Genomic DNA, 17,847 nt, shown 5'->3' with positions numbered 1-17,847 from the left:
AGATTCAGCGGACGTCATGGACAAAGGCGTCTAAAGACACAATGTGTGCAAGTGGGAAGTGATGCCAGAGAAAACAGCACCTAAATCCCAAACTCCAAAGTGGACGGAAGAAAGAAAGATAGCCTTTTAGTAATAAAGCGAGATATATTCATTTTATATAAAGGTCATGCTTATTCTGCTGTCATCTCGATAGTGTTACTCATATACACACCACACGTCTGGGAACTTTATTAAGTTTCTTATAAATAATTTCCCAATCCACTAAAACCATTCACCTGTGATCGAATTTTATTAATGCGTGTAAAAATTGCACAACGGGGGCTCCAAATCAACTGCTATTTGGGTAACGTAGATAAATTTAATTGATATTAGGCAAAAACTTTGTCCCTTAAATTTGTATGCGTAAATTAATACTGGGTAGTGATCTTGAGCCGTGATGATATCGAGCAGCTTACGTTTTATTGTTTAATGGGATAATTTAGCTTTGCAGCTGTCAATGGTTATTATAAAACACTGTTGGGTATTGGCTGGCAAATATACACCCACGATAATCCACTTTAGGAACGCTTTACTTGTAGCGTTTGCACGACATTTCGGTGTGATGACGGTAGCTGCATAACATGCCACAGACTCTTCGAGAAACTCAATGTATTATGTTGTTGTTAACCTTATCTGTGTGCTATTTAGTATGAAACTGTTTGTTTTTGTGTTTTTGCCGAAGCAATACACACGTATCACACCTAAACTAAATCCGGACTCATTCGAGAGGAACACTGAAACATTTCATTATTACCTACAGCTTACCAACAATCTCTTCACTGACGGATGGATAGATTCCATACAGCTCTGGCGAGCTCGCATAAAATCCCCAAGCCTACGGGACGCCTTCATCCAGATCTCTTTATACAGTATACTATAACACCACCCTAGACCGTAGGCAGTTCTACACATCATTGTCATTGGCAGCACACACATCAACCACAGAAAGATTCAGAACTTCTGTTGTAGGGTGCAGAGCCTTTTGGAAGCGGATTGGTCTTCCAGTCTCTCATCTAGAGTAATAACGGCGGCAGTGTCTGTAAAACGAAATTCAAATTGTCTATCTGATATTGAGATTTTCACTAAAACAAAATGGCCGTTGTACACCAATTACTTTTGATTCATTTCGCCAGAGATTACCCCAAATAACGTTTCAAATCAGCAGCAACTTGTATGTTATTTCGTTAGTAACGAGGGTCCAATGCCTCAAAATTTGTGTAACATACTCAAATCACTCATCTGAAATCATGGACACTCAATGGACCTGAGAACATTTTACAGACTTCAACGACGCAGTGAGCGTCTCTAAGATTCCACGCTACATTTATTTTATTTATTTATATCCCATAAATCCAATACTGCGAGGCATTCGCATGGATGTAAGACGTTTCAGAATTATTACAAATAATGCAAAAGGAATACATAAAAGTACCTCTTGCAAGAGGATATCTGGTATAAGAGAAAATACACATTAATAGATATAGACAAAATTACATTAAAACTATGGTAGATATTAATAGCTAAATGAAAGACACAGTAATGTTAACAGTGATTGTGACTATCGTAATGCACAATAGCACATCAAATTAGTAAATGCAAAATGCAATGATATCTTGTGAGTTGAATTTAGCAATACACTACAGACAAATACGACCGGTTTCATCCGTTTTTACTGCATGCTAGGGTTGGTTGGTTGATTTGGGGAAGGGGGGGGGGGGGGAGACCAAATTGCGAGGTCATCGGTCTCATCGGATTAGGGAAGGATGTGAAGGAAGTCGGCCGTGCCCTTTCAAAGGAACCATCCCGATATCTGCCTGAAGCGATTTTGGGAAATCACAGAAAACCTAAATCAGGATGGCCGAAGGCGGGATTGACCCGTCGTCCTACCGAATGTGAGTCCACTGTGTTAACAACTGCGCCACCTCGCTCGGTGCATGCTAGGGAGTTACAAACCTACAGGCTATTACATGTCGAACATATGTAATTGTGCCTTGAGAACACCGTGTCTAACAAAGTGTTCGTTCTTTCTTTTAAAAAACCGTTATCTGCATGTAACACATTTCATTTTGTACGACCAGAATGTAGCCTTGTTACCTGAGGAAAAGGAACTGCAATGATGCCCTCAGCGCGTCTTACACAATTAACACACTGTTCTGCACTTTTGTCTTAGTCACTAACAATCTGGGGCTACGAATACGGAAAGATTAAGCGTGTGCGATTTTCGTCTTTCTTTGTAGCTGTTGGTAAGGCTGTAATAATACGTAATAAAGGTTTTCAGAAGAGAATCTACTACACTCTCAACTTATGCTTCATTTCATCTGGATTTCTATTCTACACACTTCTTCATCCCCTTTTTAATGAACTTGGCGTGTTGTTTCATCCGTGGAAATATGTCTGCGACATTTAGTTTATGGAGCATCTAGTGCTAAAACACCATTTAACTATACATTTAAGGTATTTGCAACTTCAAGCGTTTCGTTTCCATTTTCCATGCTGTGTTCCTTAATCTTTAACTGAAAATCTTTCGTTCAAAATATGTGAAAATCATCATGTCTAGTTCTGTATCAACAATTCTGAAGTCATCTAACAAAACAATTCTTAATTTTTAGTATAGGAGGGCTGATGACCTCAGATGTTGAGTCCCATATTACTCAGAGCCATTTCAGTATAGGGAAGACACAAGAGACCAAATAATTTGGTGACATTTGCACTGAGCTATGTGCATTTGGGAGCAATAGGCATAACCTACGCTTATCCTAATATATCTGGTAGTTTGTTTCTCGCATATCGCAATAACGACGTTATTTTTCAGTTAATGTTGTTGGACCGTATCTGATCTGTAATATTTCATTTTATATAGCAACATTCAACGCTTCGAATATTCAGTTGATACAGAATGGCTTCAATCCCTCTACTGTTTACGTCGACAAAACTAAAATGTAATCGTACTGTAAGCGTAACGTGGCGCTAGTTTTTGAAAACGTCTTCCTACATGGATGTAAAGTCATATGGGTTCTGGTGGTTGAGTTTCCATATGCCCTCTCCACGGCTGTTTAACCCGTATTTGCATGAACATAATAACTAATTATAGAAGTAACTCAGGAATGTAAAGTATGAAGTGTGTTTTTGTTCATAAGCTGGCAAATAACAGACTCTCGATGAATACAGAAACCTACGAATAGCACATTTCAGTTTCGCATTCATTTTGGTCACAGATAAACTACAGTTGGACTCGCCTAGTCTGAGTGCTCAATGAATTTACATTAATTTCGGATGCTTTCTAGTTTAATAAATAATGACAGGAAAAGACACACTATCAGAATCAAACATTTCAACATGGGAGTAGCCAAGAAATACAAGATGCCCTGTAGACAAAAAGAAAATCCTTTTTCTCTTTCTTACCTGTACAGAATAAGACACATATGAGTAAAAATATCTTATACTGACATCTACCTGCTCCGTGAGTAACGTAATGAAGTGTTGTGGTATAGTCTTACAGACAGAAGTTATTTGAAAATTATTGTTCTCCGTATTACGATATTTGCAAAACAGCAAGTTCGTTACCGGTCGTGGGACTCTTTCTTATCCGTCTTCGTAGGCCTCTTTAATCAATGACCACCATATAAAAATTTCACTATTCGTACTCAGGCTGATTATTCAGTTATTGTGTGAAGATTCTATACCCCATAAGACTGCCAGGGTCTGTTCAACTACTGATGGTAAGCAAGAATGACGGAAACGGCTTTATTCAAAATGCCTTCACAGCTTTCTACTTCTATGTATGGTTGTCAGGAGGACACTAATGCTAATTATGTACAACGAACTTGTGTAAGACATTGTAACACTTGCACATTCGTTCATGAATAGAAAATTGGATGCCAAGCATAACGACCACTACTACCAATAGATGATCTCCAACAGCAGAACCGAAGTAATAATAGCTTAATGATATCTTTCGAGATACTTTCACTAAGTGGATGTACATAAGTAGTGACATACCTCTAAAGACAGACCTACGCTTCACATGCAGAAGTTGCACTAGCAATACAAAGGATCCAGAACCGAGTTTTGGGAGTCGGTGTTTTCACAAAATCAGCAAAGCGAACATTTCTTATGGAAGCATTTTATTATTGACACGACGGAGCTGATACCAGTATTCGTTGTCTGGCTTTGCATGATACCTGACGTCACAGCAGTTCGTTCCCTTAATTCACAGTAGGGGGCACTGCAGCGCGATCGCACGGTGACGTCACAGACAGAGCACATATAAGGAGAGGAAGAGGGCGCTGTGCGCTATTTGATCGTTGTCCTCCATAGTGTGTGGTAAGGTCGGTGCAGAAATGGAGCCTTTCTACTCGCTGTTGTCTGTGATGGGGCTGGCGGTCGTGTGTCCGTCCATCTTTTGTTTCGACTTTGATATCATCGGCAGCCTACCACCAGAAATCGCGATAACCATCTTGAGGTATGTTTCTTTATAATTTATCAATGTAGTGTGACTGCCAGTGCACAATGTATCGAGATAGTTCCTGGTAACATTCTCGTTCGTGTAATGTCTTCGTTATTCAGTGGGATTCCTAATTACTTTTCTGTAATGTATTTTCCTCAGTAGCAGTTGCTTCGGAACTGTCATTAAAAAAGTGATGTTGTGCTGACGGTATTCAGTTAATCCTTGCTGCCTAATGAAGCCGACGATTTACAGGACGAAAAGTCCAACCGGAAAGTCAAATCCCGTTTCTAGAAATTGTAGCTGACAACTCGTCGAGGGTCACTTAGTACTGAACAGGAACGAGTGGTATTTGTTTGGTTGTGGTAGTTTGTTCTAACGACTTATTCCTTATGTACTTAAACATAAAATTGCGTGCTGTACGCTACAAAGCCACCCTTGAGATTTCACGTGGTGTTACGTTTACCTTCGGTACAAGTGTGTAAATCTCCTTACAAAAAAAGAGCTCATACTTTTTGAATTGATATTGTTTTTCGATTGAACCTAGTGATGCGATGAAGGTGGGAGATGTTTGATCATAGTCACTTACGTGGATTGTGTACCGTAGCCTCCTTGATTGCAACCATTCGTGTTAGTAGCAGTTTCGACGTTCGCAGTGTTCACGAAATGCGGTGGAGACTAGAAGCTTCTCGTCAATACAAAACCTGATAACCACTTGGTGTAAGGTGTAGTTTGTATGTGAAGGTGCGAAGTTAAGTGTGAGTATGTAATTGTAATCAGGCTATCTGTTTATAGGTGAACACTGCTTTCGTGTGGTTTTAAAATGTTCATATTTTAATTAACGTTGTTCTATGTGCATGCCATTCTTTTTGTTAGTTTTTTTATTTTTTCTCCTTTATTGGGGAGCTTAGTACTACCATAGCTTAAACTGAGCTGTGCGCCATGTTTTCCCCAAAGTATAATATATCCATATTTGTTTACATATGAGTCACGAAGCAAGTGGAGCTTGCTAATTAAATGTATTTCAAGAATTCGTCTGAAGTATTGGCGGCCGCTCAGCTGTGAACTGCACTAACTTTTGCAGAAATGATTTCTACGTGTTTAGATTTTCAAGTGACACAGAATTAAGAACTGTATAGGCCATAAATTGCTAGACAGGCAACTAGGGACCAGTACATCGCGTTCAATTGTGTGTTGTACGTATATGTGAATGAAAGTGGTTATAAATATGAAACCAACCGTGTACAATTGCGTTTCTTCCCCCGGTCGAAAACTTTACTGAAGCAGTTCGTCTCAAGATTGTTAGATTCCTGAGATACTTTTGCAAGTGACAAAGTGAAGAGTAATACTTGTGATATGTTCCCATAAACATACATACTCGATCCGAATAGTACTTAATCCCGATTCTTATATGGACGAGTGATAATTTAGATAATTTCATAGCGGTTAGATCATTGGGAGAGCACTTGCAACTCCATAACCACCATATATGAAGGTATTGGTACTTCTCTTGTTTGATATTTACGAACTACCACACAAGTTCCGGGCACATATTTCTATAGTCGTGTAATATATTTCTAAATATCCCTCTACACAGTAAACACTGTCTGACAGAATTCACAGATGGAATATCAAATATTTAATAGGTGAGAATTTGCGTCAATAGTTTAGCCACCCACATTGTGAAAATTGTGGAATAATGTGCGTTTGGGGGAAACCTGACGGGTTATTCAGCCTGTTTCGTAGGAGCCCTAGATGTGGTTGGTTGGGTTCATGTTCCATTTTAGAGGATATAATGTGTGTCTTCACTAAACGGCAGTTCTGTGTGTTCATTCGTCTTCATACATGAGTAGTTAGAAAGATCGTGGTGCTTAATCATTCAAAAGCGGTTATAAGTAATGTTAGTGTATCACTGACATGAGGGTTTCCGTCTGGTAGGATTCTTACTGGAGTTGTGTGTATACTGGTTTTGAGTTATTGTACTGTTGGTATTTTATGGCTACAGATTGGTTTTTGGCTTTCTAGTAGTTATTTTGGTGTGATGTTGATGAATGATCGTGTAATTAGTCTTTTCTCGTTTATGGGTATGACTACGACACTGCATGGAGATTTGGATAGATTATTGGTTCTCAGCCATTCGAGATGTTTTCCAGTGGAAGTGTTGCCTTTGCCAGAGAGGTCTGTTCAAAGTCCATTAATTATTTTGTGCGCTAGACAGTAAAGGAAAGGGTGTGCGGCTGAAAGGTTATTGTCGAAACTGAGTTGGCCTTTGGGAAGGTGAAACCTGTGAAGGATAGTTGCGTTTTGGGAACGTGGTAGTGAGATCTGTTGTTTGAGGGGTTGGGTGTTGTGACGTAATTTTTAGGATGGTGGGTTGACGGACAAAACCATTATTTGTTTTATTAGTTGAACACATTGAGGATGGGTCTATTATTGTTTCTCAGTCATCTTGTACACACACACACACACACACACACACACACACACACACACACACACACACACACACACACACACACACACACACACAATATTGATATGGGGGGGGGGGGGGGGTTGCGTGGACTGTTTATCATAGTTCAGTAGCTAGTTTATAGAAAGAGGTGCATTGTGATATTTCAGGGTGTGGTGTAGTAGAACTAGTAATGTCCTCTACCAAAGAAATATAACTGTTATGCTCCCATCGTTTGGTTTTGCAATTCTAATAGCAGCCGTGTTTACCTGATATTGTAATACCACCATTTCTCAAGATATACGGTTGCATGTGTTATCACGCTCTACCGAAACTATCACGCTTAAGGCAAATATTGAATTAGTCCTGTGCTTCGTGAAACGCGTGACTAACGTTGTCTTAACATTGCAACATGCACAAAGCAATTGTTGCACTATTTTATGTAGGTAGAGACCGAGGCCAATTTTTAATTGTTTTTATTAATATTACATTCGTTAGAGCGTCACATTTTATATCGGTTTTCGTTTATTACTATTTAAACTTGTGTAACTTTTAGCTTCTTTTCGGTAGTTCTAGATCTTGTGGCATGCCGTTCATATTAAAAGTTCGTCTACATATCGTCTGCGTTTCATGAATCTGAATACCATTCCTCAGTGACGTGGCTGCATCGGATAGTATCAGAAACTTATTTCCATTTGTCAATCACACTGCATTTAAAAGAAGTACTGCAAGAAAAAGATGTAGTCTAAGGAAATATGCTCAAAACATTGTGAGTCTTTCTAAATGCTGAACGTCAGTTGTGTGCAACGATTAGAAAAGTCATTGTTCATGTAATATTTCTTCCAATATTTTGTGTAATGTTGGCGTAGCTGCAACACTGTAATGGTAGCCATAAAATTCCACAATATCCTCGTAAGTGTGGACTTGTCCATCCCAAGCGTTTTATGCTACGTCAACTGCAATCCACGGCGTAAAAAATGCATTGTACAGGAATGTTAGTAATTTTCAGTGAGCTTGGTCATAGAGCAATTGCAACTCAAGAATGTTTCCCGTGTTTATTTGATAAATGGTTTTACAGTAGTCGTTATATAGGATGTTCCCCTTTACAAAACTCGAACATGCATCAGAAGAGTACTTGTGTTTTTTGTTACTGAACCATTGCAAAACAAATTAAAGCCATGATTTACGTTTAATTTCATGGCTAATTTGTGGTTTACTGAGTTAGCATTTAACTGTGGGCAATTTGTGGCACACCAACTGAAAGTGGTCATCTGCTGATTTTTCTGTGATTTGCGATGAGTACGACGACAGTGGTTGCACTGCGGTGAGCGTCATGTGATTGCGGAGGGAAGTTCATCCTACAATTAGGTGTTAACGGAATTGTATTTTGTTGGAGATGTTTTGGCCAGATAAATATTTTGCGTATTACTTTCAGATATTCATCTTCATGCAGTTAACGCACTTTTCATGCGCTATCATTTTTTTTATGTTTTCTCTTCTCTAGGCTGCAGTAAGCTGTACATGTATTTTAAAGCTATTTCAAAAGTAGTGGATGTAACAGAGGTACTGCTACTGTATCGTGAAGTCAATTGCAACGTAGATATTTTTAATTGTGCGAGTCTTTCGACTGGAAAGCTTCTAGGCGTTGACGGTTGTTACATACGCAACGAGAAAACGGTTTAGTCGTTCACTCAAGTGAGCTCTGTGAAGCTGAACAGAAGGAAAATTGTGTGATGTTGCTGGACTTTGTTCGTAGAGTTTCTGTAGCAATTGTTACCTGTTAAGCAAATAATAGTAATGTAGCTTCTTCGTTTTATATGAAAGACAGCTCTGGAGAAAGTCATTGCAATTATTTAGTGTAGTTGCTGACATCTTCCCAGATGTTTGTAGAATATTGTTAATCGATTTAGAACGTAGTTTTGTTTCCCGCACGATGGCACTCCCTATATTGTAAGCAGTCGGAAGTCTCTCAAAGGGCCTTGCGTGTTATCGCAGCTTTTATTTTTCTAAACGGTGTAGCAACTATATCAAACTACACCGTTTCCGACGCGTTTGATCAGATTGCGTTTAACTTTTCGTAGTGATGGTTATTTTACAGTATCAACTGGACTGCAGTAAACCATATAAATATTATAATGCAAAGAAATGTTACGTGACACAATAGTGGAGTACCATTCTGACGGGAAACTGACGGTGTTTGTTGAATAAGTGATAAGCCCCACAAAGAGTAATGATTTGATTGCGCAATGTGGACACACTCAGAGGTGATGGAACTTGGCAAATTTGGATTTTATATACAACATGTAATTAGTTTCATAATTATATTTAAGTTTAAAGGCCACTACAAAGCACTCAGTTTATCTAACGACTGACACACCAATTTCGTGACAGCCTACACACGTGTCACCCGGCTGCACTCCGCGGTTACAACTCCGTCCTGTTGTTGTTACTTGTTTAACATAAATTCATTTTTTTGTTCTACGACATCCAGCTGGTTTTACACAAAAACAAAGGAGAGGATTTGCCTAGGCTGTTTTAGAGGTACAAATCATTAAAAAAAGTCAAGAGAAAATTGTGTAAAAGGATGCGAAAGTAATTCACCCAAGTTCTGTTACTCGAGCAGTTGGGATCAGATGATTTTTCCATATTTATCTAAGAATAAATGAATCGTGCATTTCGGAGTGGCTGGACATCATCAAATTCTGGGGTGTTGTATCTCCACAGCTTTAGCTAATTGATTCCTGAAATCTGCAATGTAACTTACAGATGACTGAGGAAATACATGACGATAAAAGAAAACTAAAGGATGTTGATGTGAACATTGTTTATGTAAGTAGTATAAAATCAGCTATAAGATCAGGAAACTCATTGTAAATTCGAAAATTAGTAACGACACATAGTGGTTACATACAACATATACCTAAGAAATGAAGCACCTTGAAAAAAAGACGAAAGAATCCCACAGTTTGCTCTCCATTGCATAGGGCTTGGATGTTGGCTGGATTGACTGACACAACGATGAAGCAATTATATTTTTCGACTTCAAGCCCATTCAATATCGATACGTCAATTTTTGTACTTCATTTCCTACAAGTATCGGTTATAAAACCAGAATGAGTTTTACTTTACGTGCCACAAACAACATTTTGGATTGGTTAAAGAATGAAACAATGTGCTTCATTTCTTGCTTCAGTATTGCTATACTCATCCGATGTATCCCAAATATATTTGCAGTCTTTACATTTCTCCAGAAACACTGTCCTCAAGGTTTCGTCCATATCTCACTTTGTCGGGTATATTGTGACTGCATTTGATCCCACGATCTTTTGTCGGAAGATTGCAAAATTTGTTGGGTGTGGTTTTGATGTCTGCTGTCGTCTGGTCCTACCTGCCCAACATCCCGACGAGAAATGTTCGGCGTTCAGTCAAAACGCCTACTCACGTCTAATGTGTCGGTTTGTTGGTCGTGTGTAAGGCCGTTAGTGTCACTACAGTAACGAAGGTTTCATTGCACTGTATCTGCTGCTTTGATTTTTCTCTGTATGCATCGATGTTGTCACTCTTGAAAAGCGATGGTATGCTAAAGGCGCGCATTTTGTGTTGCAGGCAGCTTGACGAAGAGGCACTGTGGGCGGCGAGCCGCGTGAGTCGCCGCTGGAGCCGGCTGTGCAGGGCGGACGCGGTGCTGCAGCGGAGGCTGCGCCAGCAAGAGGCGCTGCGCCGGCGGCGGGCAGAGGCGCGCGTCTGGGCCGTCCAATTCGCTGCCGCGCCTGCCGGCAGGGATCTGCAGACCGCGCTGAAGGTGCGCAACATCAGGCGGCCGCTCCAACACGTCCCAGCAGGTGAGTAGCTTCTCGGCAATAAAATTGTAACTCTTACTTTGGTAGGGTTTACAGCTTAACTGTAAGCATTTCCAGTGGACGAACTGCGTTGGACTGTTACTGTGAAGTGGCTCAACTGGACCCGTTTCATGAATGCTAGACGTACTTCGGTCTTAGCGGGTTTACTGTATTAACAACACTTTACATAGAATTGAGACTTGAAAAATAGCCTCTGGAAAAGCGATGAGCTGAATTGTTCATTTATTCGCCTAAGCAAAGCCCGTTTAGTTTCTAATTGCCCTACAATCAACTGAGATTTGTTGGATACAAGAACGGGTTTGTTTCAATTGTTGCTCCTAAATGTCAAGAGATAGTCGTAGAAAGCAGAGAGGATCGGTCGTAGGCAGAAACGAGGTCAAAGTTGACGTGTCACGGTGGCATGGTCGGCAATTTGACCTTCTAAATACAACTGGCACACGCCACATGATGTCGTGCCACAGTTCACGCAGGCGCATCTTAATACACTTGTTGCCTGGGTATGTGTAAGTATAGGATACTTAAGAAACCGATCCTGTTGTAGAATTGATGAAGGTACTTGATTTTGTAGTTCACCTCGTGATTGTGGCTAATTCTTTTACATCAGCCACGCAACACAGGGAATTATACGCAATTCTTTGTCTATAGTACAAGAGGATCACTTTTGGAGAGGTCATATACTTAGTCCCAAGAGGCAAGTGCCCCTAGATGAGCCTAGACTTCACCTTGCAGATAGTAGTCGTAGAAAGCAGAGAAGACCGACCATAGTCACTGGTGCATGGTCAGTAATTTCACCTTCTAAATAAAGCTGGCACACGCCGCATCATGTCAGGCCACAATTGACGCAAGCGCATCTTGATACACTTATTGCTTGGATCTCTGTAACTATAGGATACTGAAGAAACCGATCCTGTTATAGAATTGTCAAAGGTATATGATTTTGTAGTTCACCTCGCGCGTGTGACTAATTCTTTTACTACAGCTACGGTAGACAGGGGAATGATACGCAATCCTCTCCCTTTATTTCCCTGTTGTGTGCTTGAGTGTTCTTTCGAAGACGAGATTTGATTTTAGAGCTGCCACCACGTATTCTTCACCAAAATATTTGTGTAGCATATCATTTTGCTAATTTGGGTACATCCATTGTTGGTCTGCATATGAACGGCAGAGTAATAATTTTCATATATTTTAAGAGTAGTTCTTGTCTGTAATAGAATATCCTTCCGTGTTTACCATGGCTGAAATAAATGAATTAGTCATAATCATGAAGTAAACTGCAAAATAAAATAATATTTGTCTATACTACAAGAGGATCGCTTTTAGAGAGGCAAATGCCTCTAGATTAGCTTGTCTGTGACAGCTCGTATTTCACATTGGGGGAGGGGAGGTTACCATTAATAACGCTCTTCACAGCCACTGACTGATCCTTGCTGTTTTCTTTGGTTCCCATTTACAAAGCTATGTTGGTAACGCTAAACACAGCTCGAATAACACTGGATATTATTGACGTACATTTGACACACAATCGTTTCCCCATCAATCCAGTCACTGACAAGCAATAGGACAGATTGGAAACTGAACGGGCTTTGCAAAACAATTACATGAACAAATCATGGGATCACTTTCAGAAGCGTATGTGCACTTATCTTATTAACGGGCAACATGTAGGACGAGCACTGCCCCCCTCTCCAACAATAGAATAGCTGTAGAAAGGACCCTCATGTATCCTGAAAAATGAGACTGGCTACGTTGCCATAGAACCTATCTGAATGTCGAAGTAAAGAAAACTCATTGATATTGTCTGGTGATGCATAGAGGAGACCGTCTTGGGGTATGTAGTGAATTTTTAGTTAACATCATCTTGCACAATTTCGTTTCCTACTCACTCCTATATGAATGCCTCAAATTAATATGAATTATTGTCGTGTGCGTGCCATATAAAGAGCTGGTCAGGTTTAATAAACCAAAGATTAACGTAGCACCACGATATCACATTCTCCTTACCTCATGCCTGTTTGATTAAATAAGATTCGTCCTAGTTATGCTTTGCGCTTTTGCTTTCTGCATACTTGACCAGAGTAAGGAATTTCAGACGGGTATGAAGGGTAACGAATATGAACGCAGGAGAAGAAATTAGTATGAATCGATCATAAAAAACTCAACTGTCAAAGACTAATGCCCTTTTGAGCATGTTAATTCATGTGGATGCCGTTATCAGTTCTGTTAGACTCCACATAACCGATTTTCGCTAAATTCTTGGTTTTAATCTGTAGTCGCAACCAAAGTTTGGAAAAATCGTCAGTCCATTTAATGAAAGACAACGGGGTTATAATATGGCCAGCAACGGACTACTGAGTGTTCCGTTTAATAAACATAGCTGCAATTGAATCGTAAATATACGCAGCATTGTTACAATTAAATCCGGAGGCTTCTCTCGGCAGGCCTGAGTAAGGGTATGCATTGACGGCAAACACTATTCCTACCCATAATTTAGACGCATCAGGGACACAATGACGTGGTTGAAATACGTCACGAAGGTTACACATTGATTGACTGATTTATCACAATGGGTGAAACTTATCAAACTATGGACACGAGGTGGTGTCTATCGTACATACATTTCGTATGTCTGAATGTTAACAACCCTTTCCCATTCAGTAATTGTTATAATTGAGTTTTGCTTCAGCTCGCACAAAATTTTAAGTCCCGCTTGTGGTGAACACTATGTATATGCATGCTCTATATTTGTCTTGTAAGGCAAGGATCATTTCCTTCAGGTGTTTTGCGCTGTTTCCTGCAAATGTTAATAAATCAATTGTGTAACGTCTTGTAGCTTGTTCATTGAGATTTGTAAGTAGCCTGCATCAGTTTTCCAGAAAGCTTGTAATAGTGGCATAATTCCCATGTTTCAGGTCGACCGCAGCCGTATGCAGCTCCTGCGAGCGCGCAGAATACGAAGACGCAGAAGAAATCGAGGCGGTTGCCAGCACCTGGTGCTCAGGGTGCGTCCCTGTTGTCTCGAGGCAGCTCCACTACTTCTGCCAACAGACCGTTACGAATATGAAAACTGTATTTTACGCCAATAAACTACTTAAAATCCACACAATGTGTTTTCCTTGCCACCCAAGACACAATCTTAGTGAATTGCATTTTAAATTACGAATATTATTTTTATAAAGCCAATCGATTTACGAATATCGTTCAGTAATAAGTAACTTAGCTATAAAAGGTATGTATAAGGATACACAATTAAGAGATAATCACTTGTACTGCCCTTGCTACACGAGGACTATAAATGATGGGACTGAGCTTACATCATAAGGAAACGTATTCTTTAACGAAAACGGAACTCGAGTAAACCGCTATAATTTAGCAAGAAGTAAATAGGTTTAACACGTTGACTGCTTCAACCTTAGTTGCGAATGTTTCAACGCCAGGAAAGCATCACGGCGTTCGTGTCTGCTGTGGCCGGCAACGGCCTTACTGCCGTCAACTAGTTAAGTGGAAAGGAAGAAACTATTACGCCGGTATTCAGAAATATCGCTACTTAATCAAAATTACTTGTCTTTTGTTTTCATGGGTTAATTAGTTAAGATTAACGTTGACATGTAGAACTGCTCCAGATAGTTCTGTTCATTTCAGTCAGTGACAAGAGCAACAATCATTTTTCTCTATCATCTTTAAATAGATCGCCAACATTACGGAAAGAGACATTCCCGTATTTGGTTAGGCGTTTGGTGATAATTAACAGTATTACTAATAATATTGCATAATCAATAATTTTCTTTTATCTCCTTAGTTCAGTCTGCTGCAGTAAATATAATTAAACTTGATGTGGATTCGACGTGAAGATAAAAGTAATTCTTCTTGTTCTCTAATTTTTGGTTTGTAATATGAAAATAACGAATGGAAAAGCAACATTCATTGCATAGATATGCCGGTACGATATGTTTTTATGATGTTCGTATTTCTGATGTACCGTTTCCGCAAGTAATTCAAAGTATCGTGTGTGTTTAAATCAGCAAACAAATTCTCTGAACTATACATCGTGCAGTACTACAATTTGGCAAGAGAATAATACCTTACAGATGTGTCAGTGAGACAACTTTGTATTTTGCCTGGGTAAGTTCGTAGCACACTCCCATCGAGAAAATGCCAATAGAAATGTCACGGCTCAAACACACAATGCTGCTACGAATAGGAAGTCAATGCTACCAGCAGGACCATACTAAATAAACCAGTATGTGTGGTGTGTGTGTGTGTGTGTGTGTGTGTGTGTGTCGTTACTCTGTTTCTCAGCCCCTTACATAATAGAACACTTGAAAATTGTCAGAATAGTGGGACATACATCACTCCTCTACGAAAACGAGACGCCGAGTCAATCGGACTAAGCCCACACAGTCACTCAACGTCTCACCCACTACGCTCTCTTCTGAGACATACTACGGCCGATGAGGGTTTGTTTTTGTGTAATCAAATACTTTCACCGTTCGACCAGCTATAAGAAAATTCAATAACTTTCGGTACTCTCAAAGTATGACTTCTAAGAATGCCAGACAAACTTGAAAAAAATCTTTGTGTGTATGAAAAAGTCGGTTAATACACATTCCTTCACATGAAAGCCACCTTTTATACCATGTTTTCCATATAGCGTACGTCATCCGCTACAACGGTGCACAACATTGTTTACTCACCTGTAAATACTTTATTATCTACACATTTAATGTTTCTGTTTGAATGTACACATACTGATTCCACCTCTCGCACATTTTCGTCGAATGAAAATTATGTAGGTAACGAAAAGCAACTTCAAATGAAACTAGTCAGTTCTGAAATATTTGAAATAGCATAACCGTTATGTTTCTCATTAAAATTATGATTTGACTATCTGAAAATGTGTTTAGGTACATCACTTCTATGTAAGCATGCGATGTCATTTTGTTGTATCAGGACTCTGTTCTATATTGAAGACGGAAGATTTACAGTTTAAAATTTCTATTTATACCTCAGAAGTCATTTAAGTTATAAAGTTGAAATTCTAACTGTGGACTAATTATTATTATTCTAAAGAGTTAGATAAAATTTAATTACCATCGGTGTACTGAAAGAGAGAAAAGTGTTGTTCGCCTCTTAATGAATGGGTGACACCGTCACGTTGCAAATCGCAAAGCGTTACAGAGTGTGAAATGCTGACGCAGAAGTCACAGAAACATCAAATTAAAGGATCAAAAAATTATCATAGTGTGACGATAAATATTACTTAGGGACCGTCTAGTCACAATTGAACAAAACACAGTTGTGTGTGTCACACGCTTTTCGCCTTAATTTTTTGCAAGGCATCTTCAGTGGTCCTGAAGATGTACACACTTTTGTTCATACTGCTTACCTTACATTTAAGACGGTCTCAAAGTAATAATTGCCACATACCTTAATATATATGCAGCTAAGGATGACTGCAACGCAAAAGTTCAAGATGGAATTATCACATGTAACGTTCGGACAGGAGCAACTACAATTAGCGTGCAATGGGTAAGGTCGTTCAGAAAGAATGTTCTAGAAAACTACTGCAGATACACGTCTGGAACATGTTTTGTTACATTCACCAGACCAATAACAATAAAGTAAATGGAAATCGTGCTTCACTTTCACCACGTACAGTTTTGCAATGGCTTTGATAGTAGGCTGTTTACGTTTTTATATTGGTAACGCCACGTAGCGCTCTGTATGAAAATCACTGGCTGTGCTGTGTGCAGTCTGTGGCTGGTTTGCATTGTTGTTGGCTAATGTAGTGTTGGGCTGTTGGCTGTTAACAGCGCGTACCGTTGCGCAGTAGGAGGTGACCCGCCAGTAGTGGTGGATGTGGGGAAGTGAGATGGCGCATTTTTGGGAGCAGATGATCTGGACGTGTGTCCATCAGAAACAGTACATTTGTAAGAATGGATGTCATGAACTGCTGTATATATAGTATCATTCTTGAACACTATTAAGGTAAATACATTGTTTGTTCTCTATCAAAATCTTTCACTTGCTAACTATGCCTATCAGTAGTTAGTGCCTTCAGTAGTTTGAATCTTTTATTTAGCTAGCAGTAGTGGCGCTCGCTGTATTGCAGTAGTTCGAGTAACGAAGATTTTTGTGAGGTAAGATTTGTGAAACGTATAGGTTAATGTTAGTCAGGCCCATTCTTTTGTAGGGATTTCTGAAAGTCAGACTGCGTTGCGCCAAAAATATTGTGTGTCAGTTTAAGCACAGTCATGTACAGTAGAACCCCTCTAATCCGTCACCTTCGGGACCAGGACCATGGTCGGAACGAGAAAAAGGTCGTATTATCCGAAAAATTAATATTTATTGTAAAAAATATAAAAAGACATTTAGTACAAAAAATTAAACGAATTAAGAACTAAAAGATATCTATAGCAATATAAAAAGATGTTTTTTACACAGTGTTAAACAGTATATTAACTAAAAAAGGCTATACATGTTATGTATTTGTTTTAATAGGAAAAACGACAAACAAATTACAGTACTGTACTGTACATAATAACGTATAAACGATATATACTGTAAACAAAAAAATGTTGATAGCACTGTATATAAAAAAGAATTTTTTTACAAAGAAATAAACGACTGTATGTGTAAACTAAGAAAGTATTATACTGCATGCATTGTTTTTACAGTAAAAACGAAAACAAAGTACTTGGAAGAAAAGTCAGAGACACATTTTTGACGAGTTTTCCAAGGATAAATCCAGCCTTCACTGGCAGAAAATTTACTTTCGGTTTCCAGTTTTTTGTGCAAAACTATCGCTTTTCTTTGAGAATTGGCCCGGATATTGGAGTTATTTTCCTTCTTTCTTGACGAAACCACATCCACAATGCGTTATCAAGCAGTTCAAGTTTAGGCTTTTTTAATGTTTTCCGATTCTTCAGTGTTTTTACCATCAATCGTAACTGTATAGGAGTCAGTCTTTCCGGTTCTTCCACCAATCCTTAATTGTCTTAACACCTACATTCAGTTTCTTTGCAATTTTTTGGGGCGAATCCCCTTCGCCCAGT

General features: G+C 39.2%; 2 protein-coding genes across 3 annotated transcripts in view; both read left to right on the top strand.

The window, feature by feature from the left end:
* The window catches only part of LOC126299325 (uncharacterized), a 136,732-nt gene that overhangs the window by 77,191 nt on the left and 41,694 nt on the right, over positions 1-17,847 (top strand). The window lies entirely within an intron of this gene.
* LOC126299323 (uncharacterized) lies at positions 4,322-13,884 on the top strand. Of its 2 annotated transcripts, none has more exons than XM_049991150.1 (3): positions 4,322-4,501; positions 10,542-10,777; positions 13,705-13,884. In XM_049991150.1, the coding sequence occupies exons 1-3, from the start codon at positions 4,380-4,382 to the stop codon at positions 13,854-13,856; spliced, it is 510 nt and encodes a 169-aa protein (XP_049847107.1). In that variant the 5' UTR covers positions 4,322-4,379; the 3' UTR covers positions 13,857-13,884. The 2 variants fall into 2 exon arrangements, with proteins under 2 accessions (XP_049847107.1, XP_049847108.1); XM_049991151.1 differs by lacking the exon at positions 4,322-4,501 and adding an exon at positions 6,081-6,129.

Source organism: Schistocerca gregaria, chromosome X (genome assembly GCF_023897955.1).
Source record: "Schistocerca gregaria isolate iqSchGreg1 chromosome X, iqSchGreg1.2, whole genome shotgun sequence".
Lineage (NCBI taxonomy): Eukaryota > Metazoa > Arthropoda > Insecta > Orthoptera > Acrididae > Schistocerca > Schistocerca gregaria.
The sequence above is the reverse complement of the archived record's forward strand: the minus strand, read 5'-3'. Positions and strand labels throughout refer to the sequence as shown.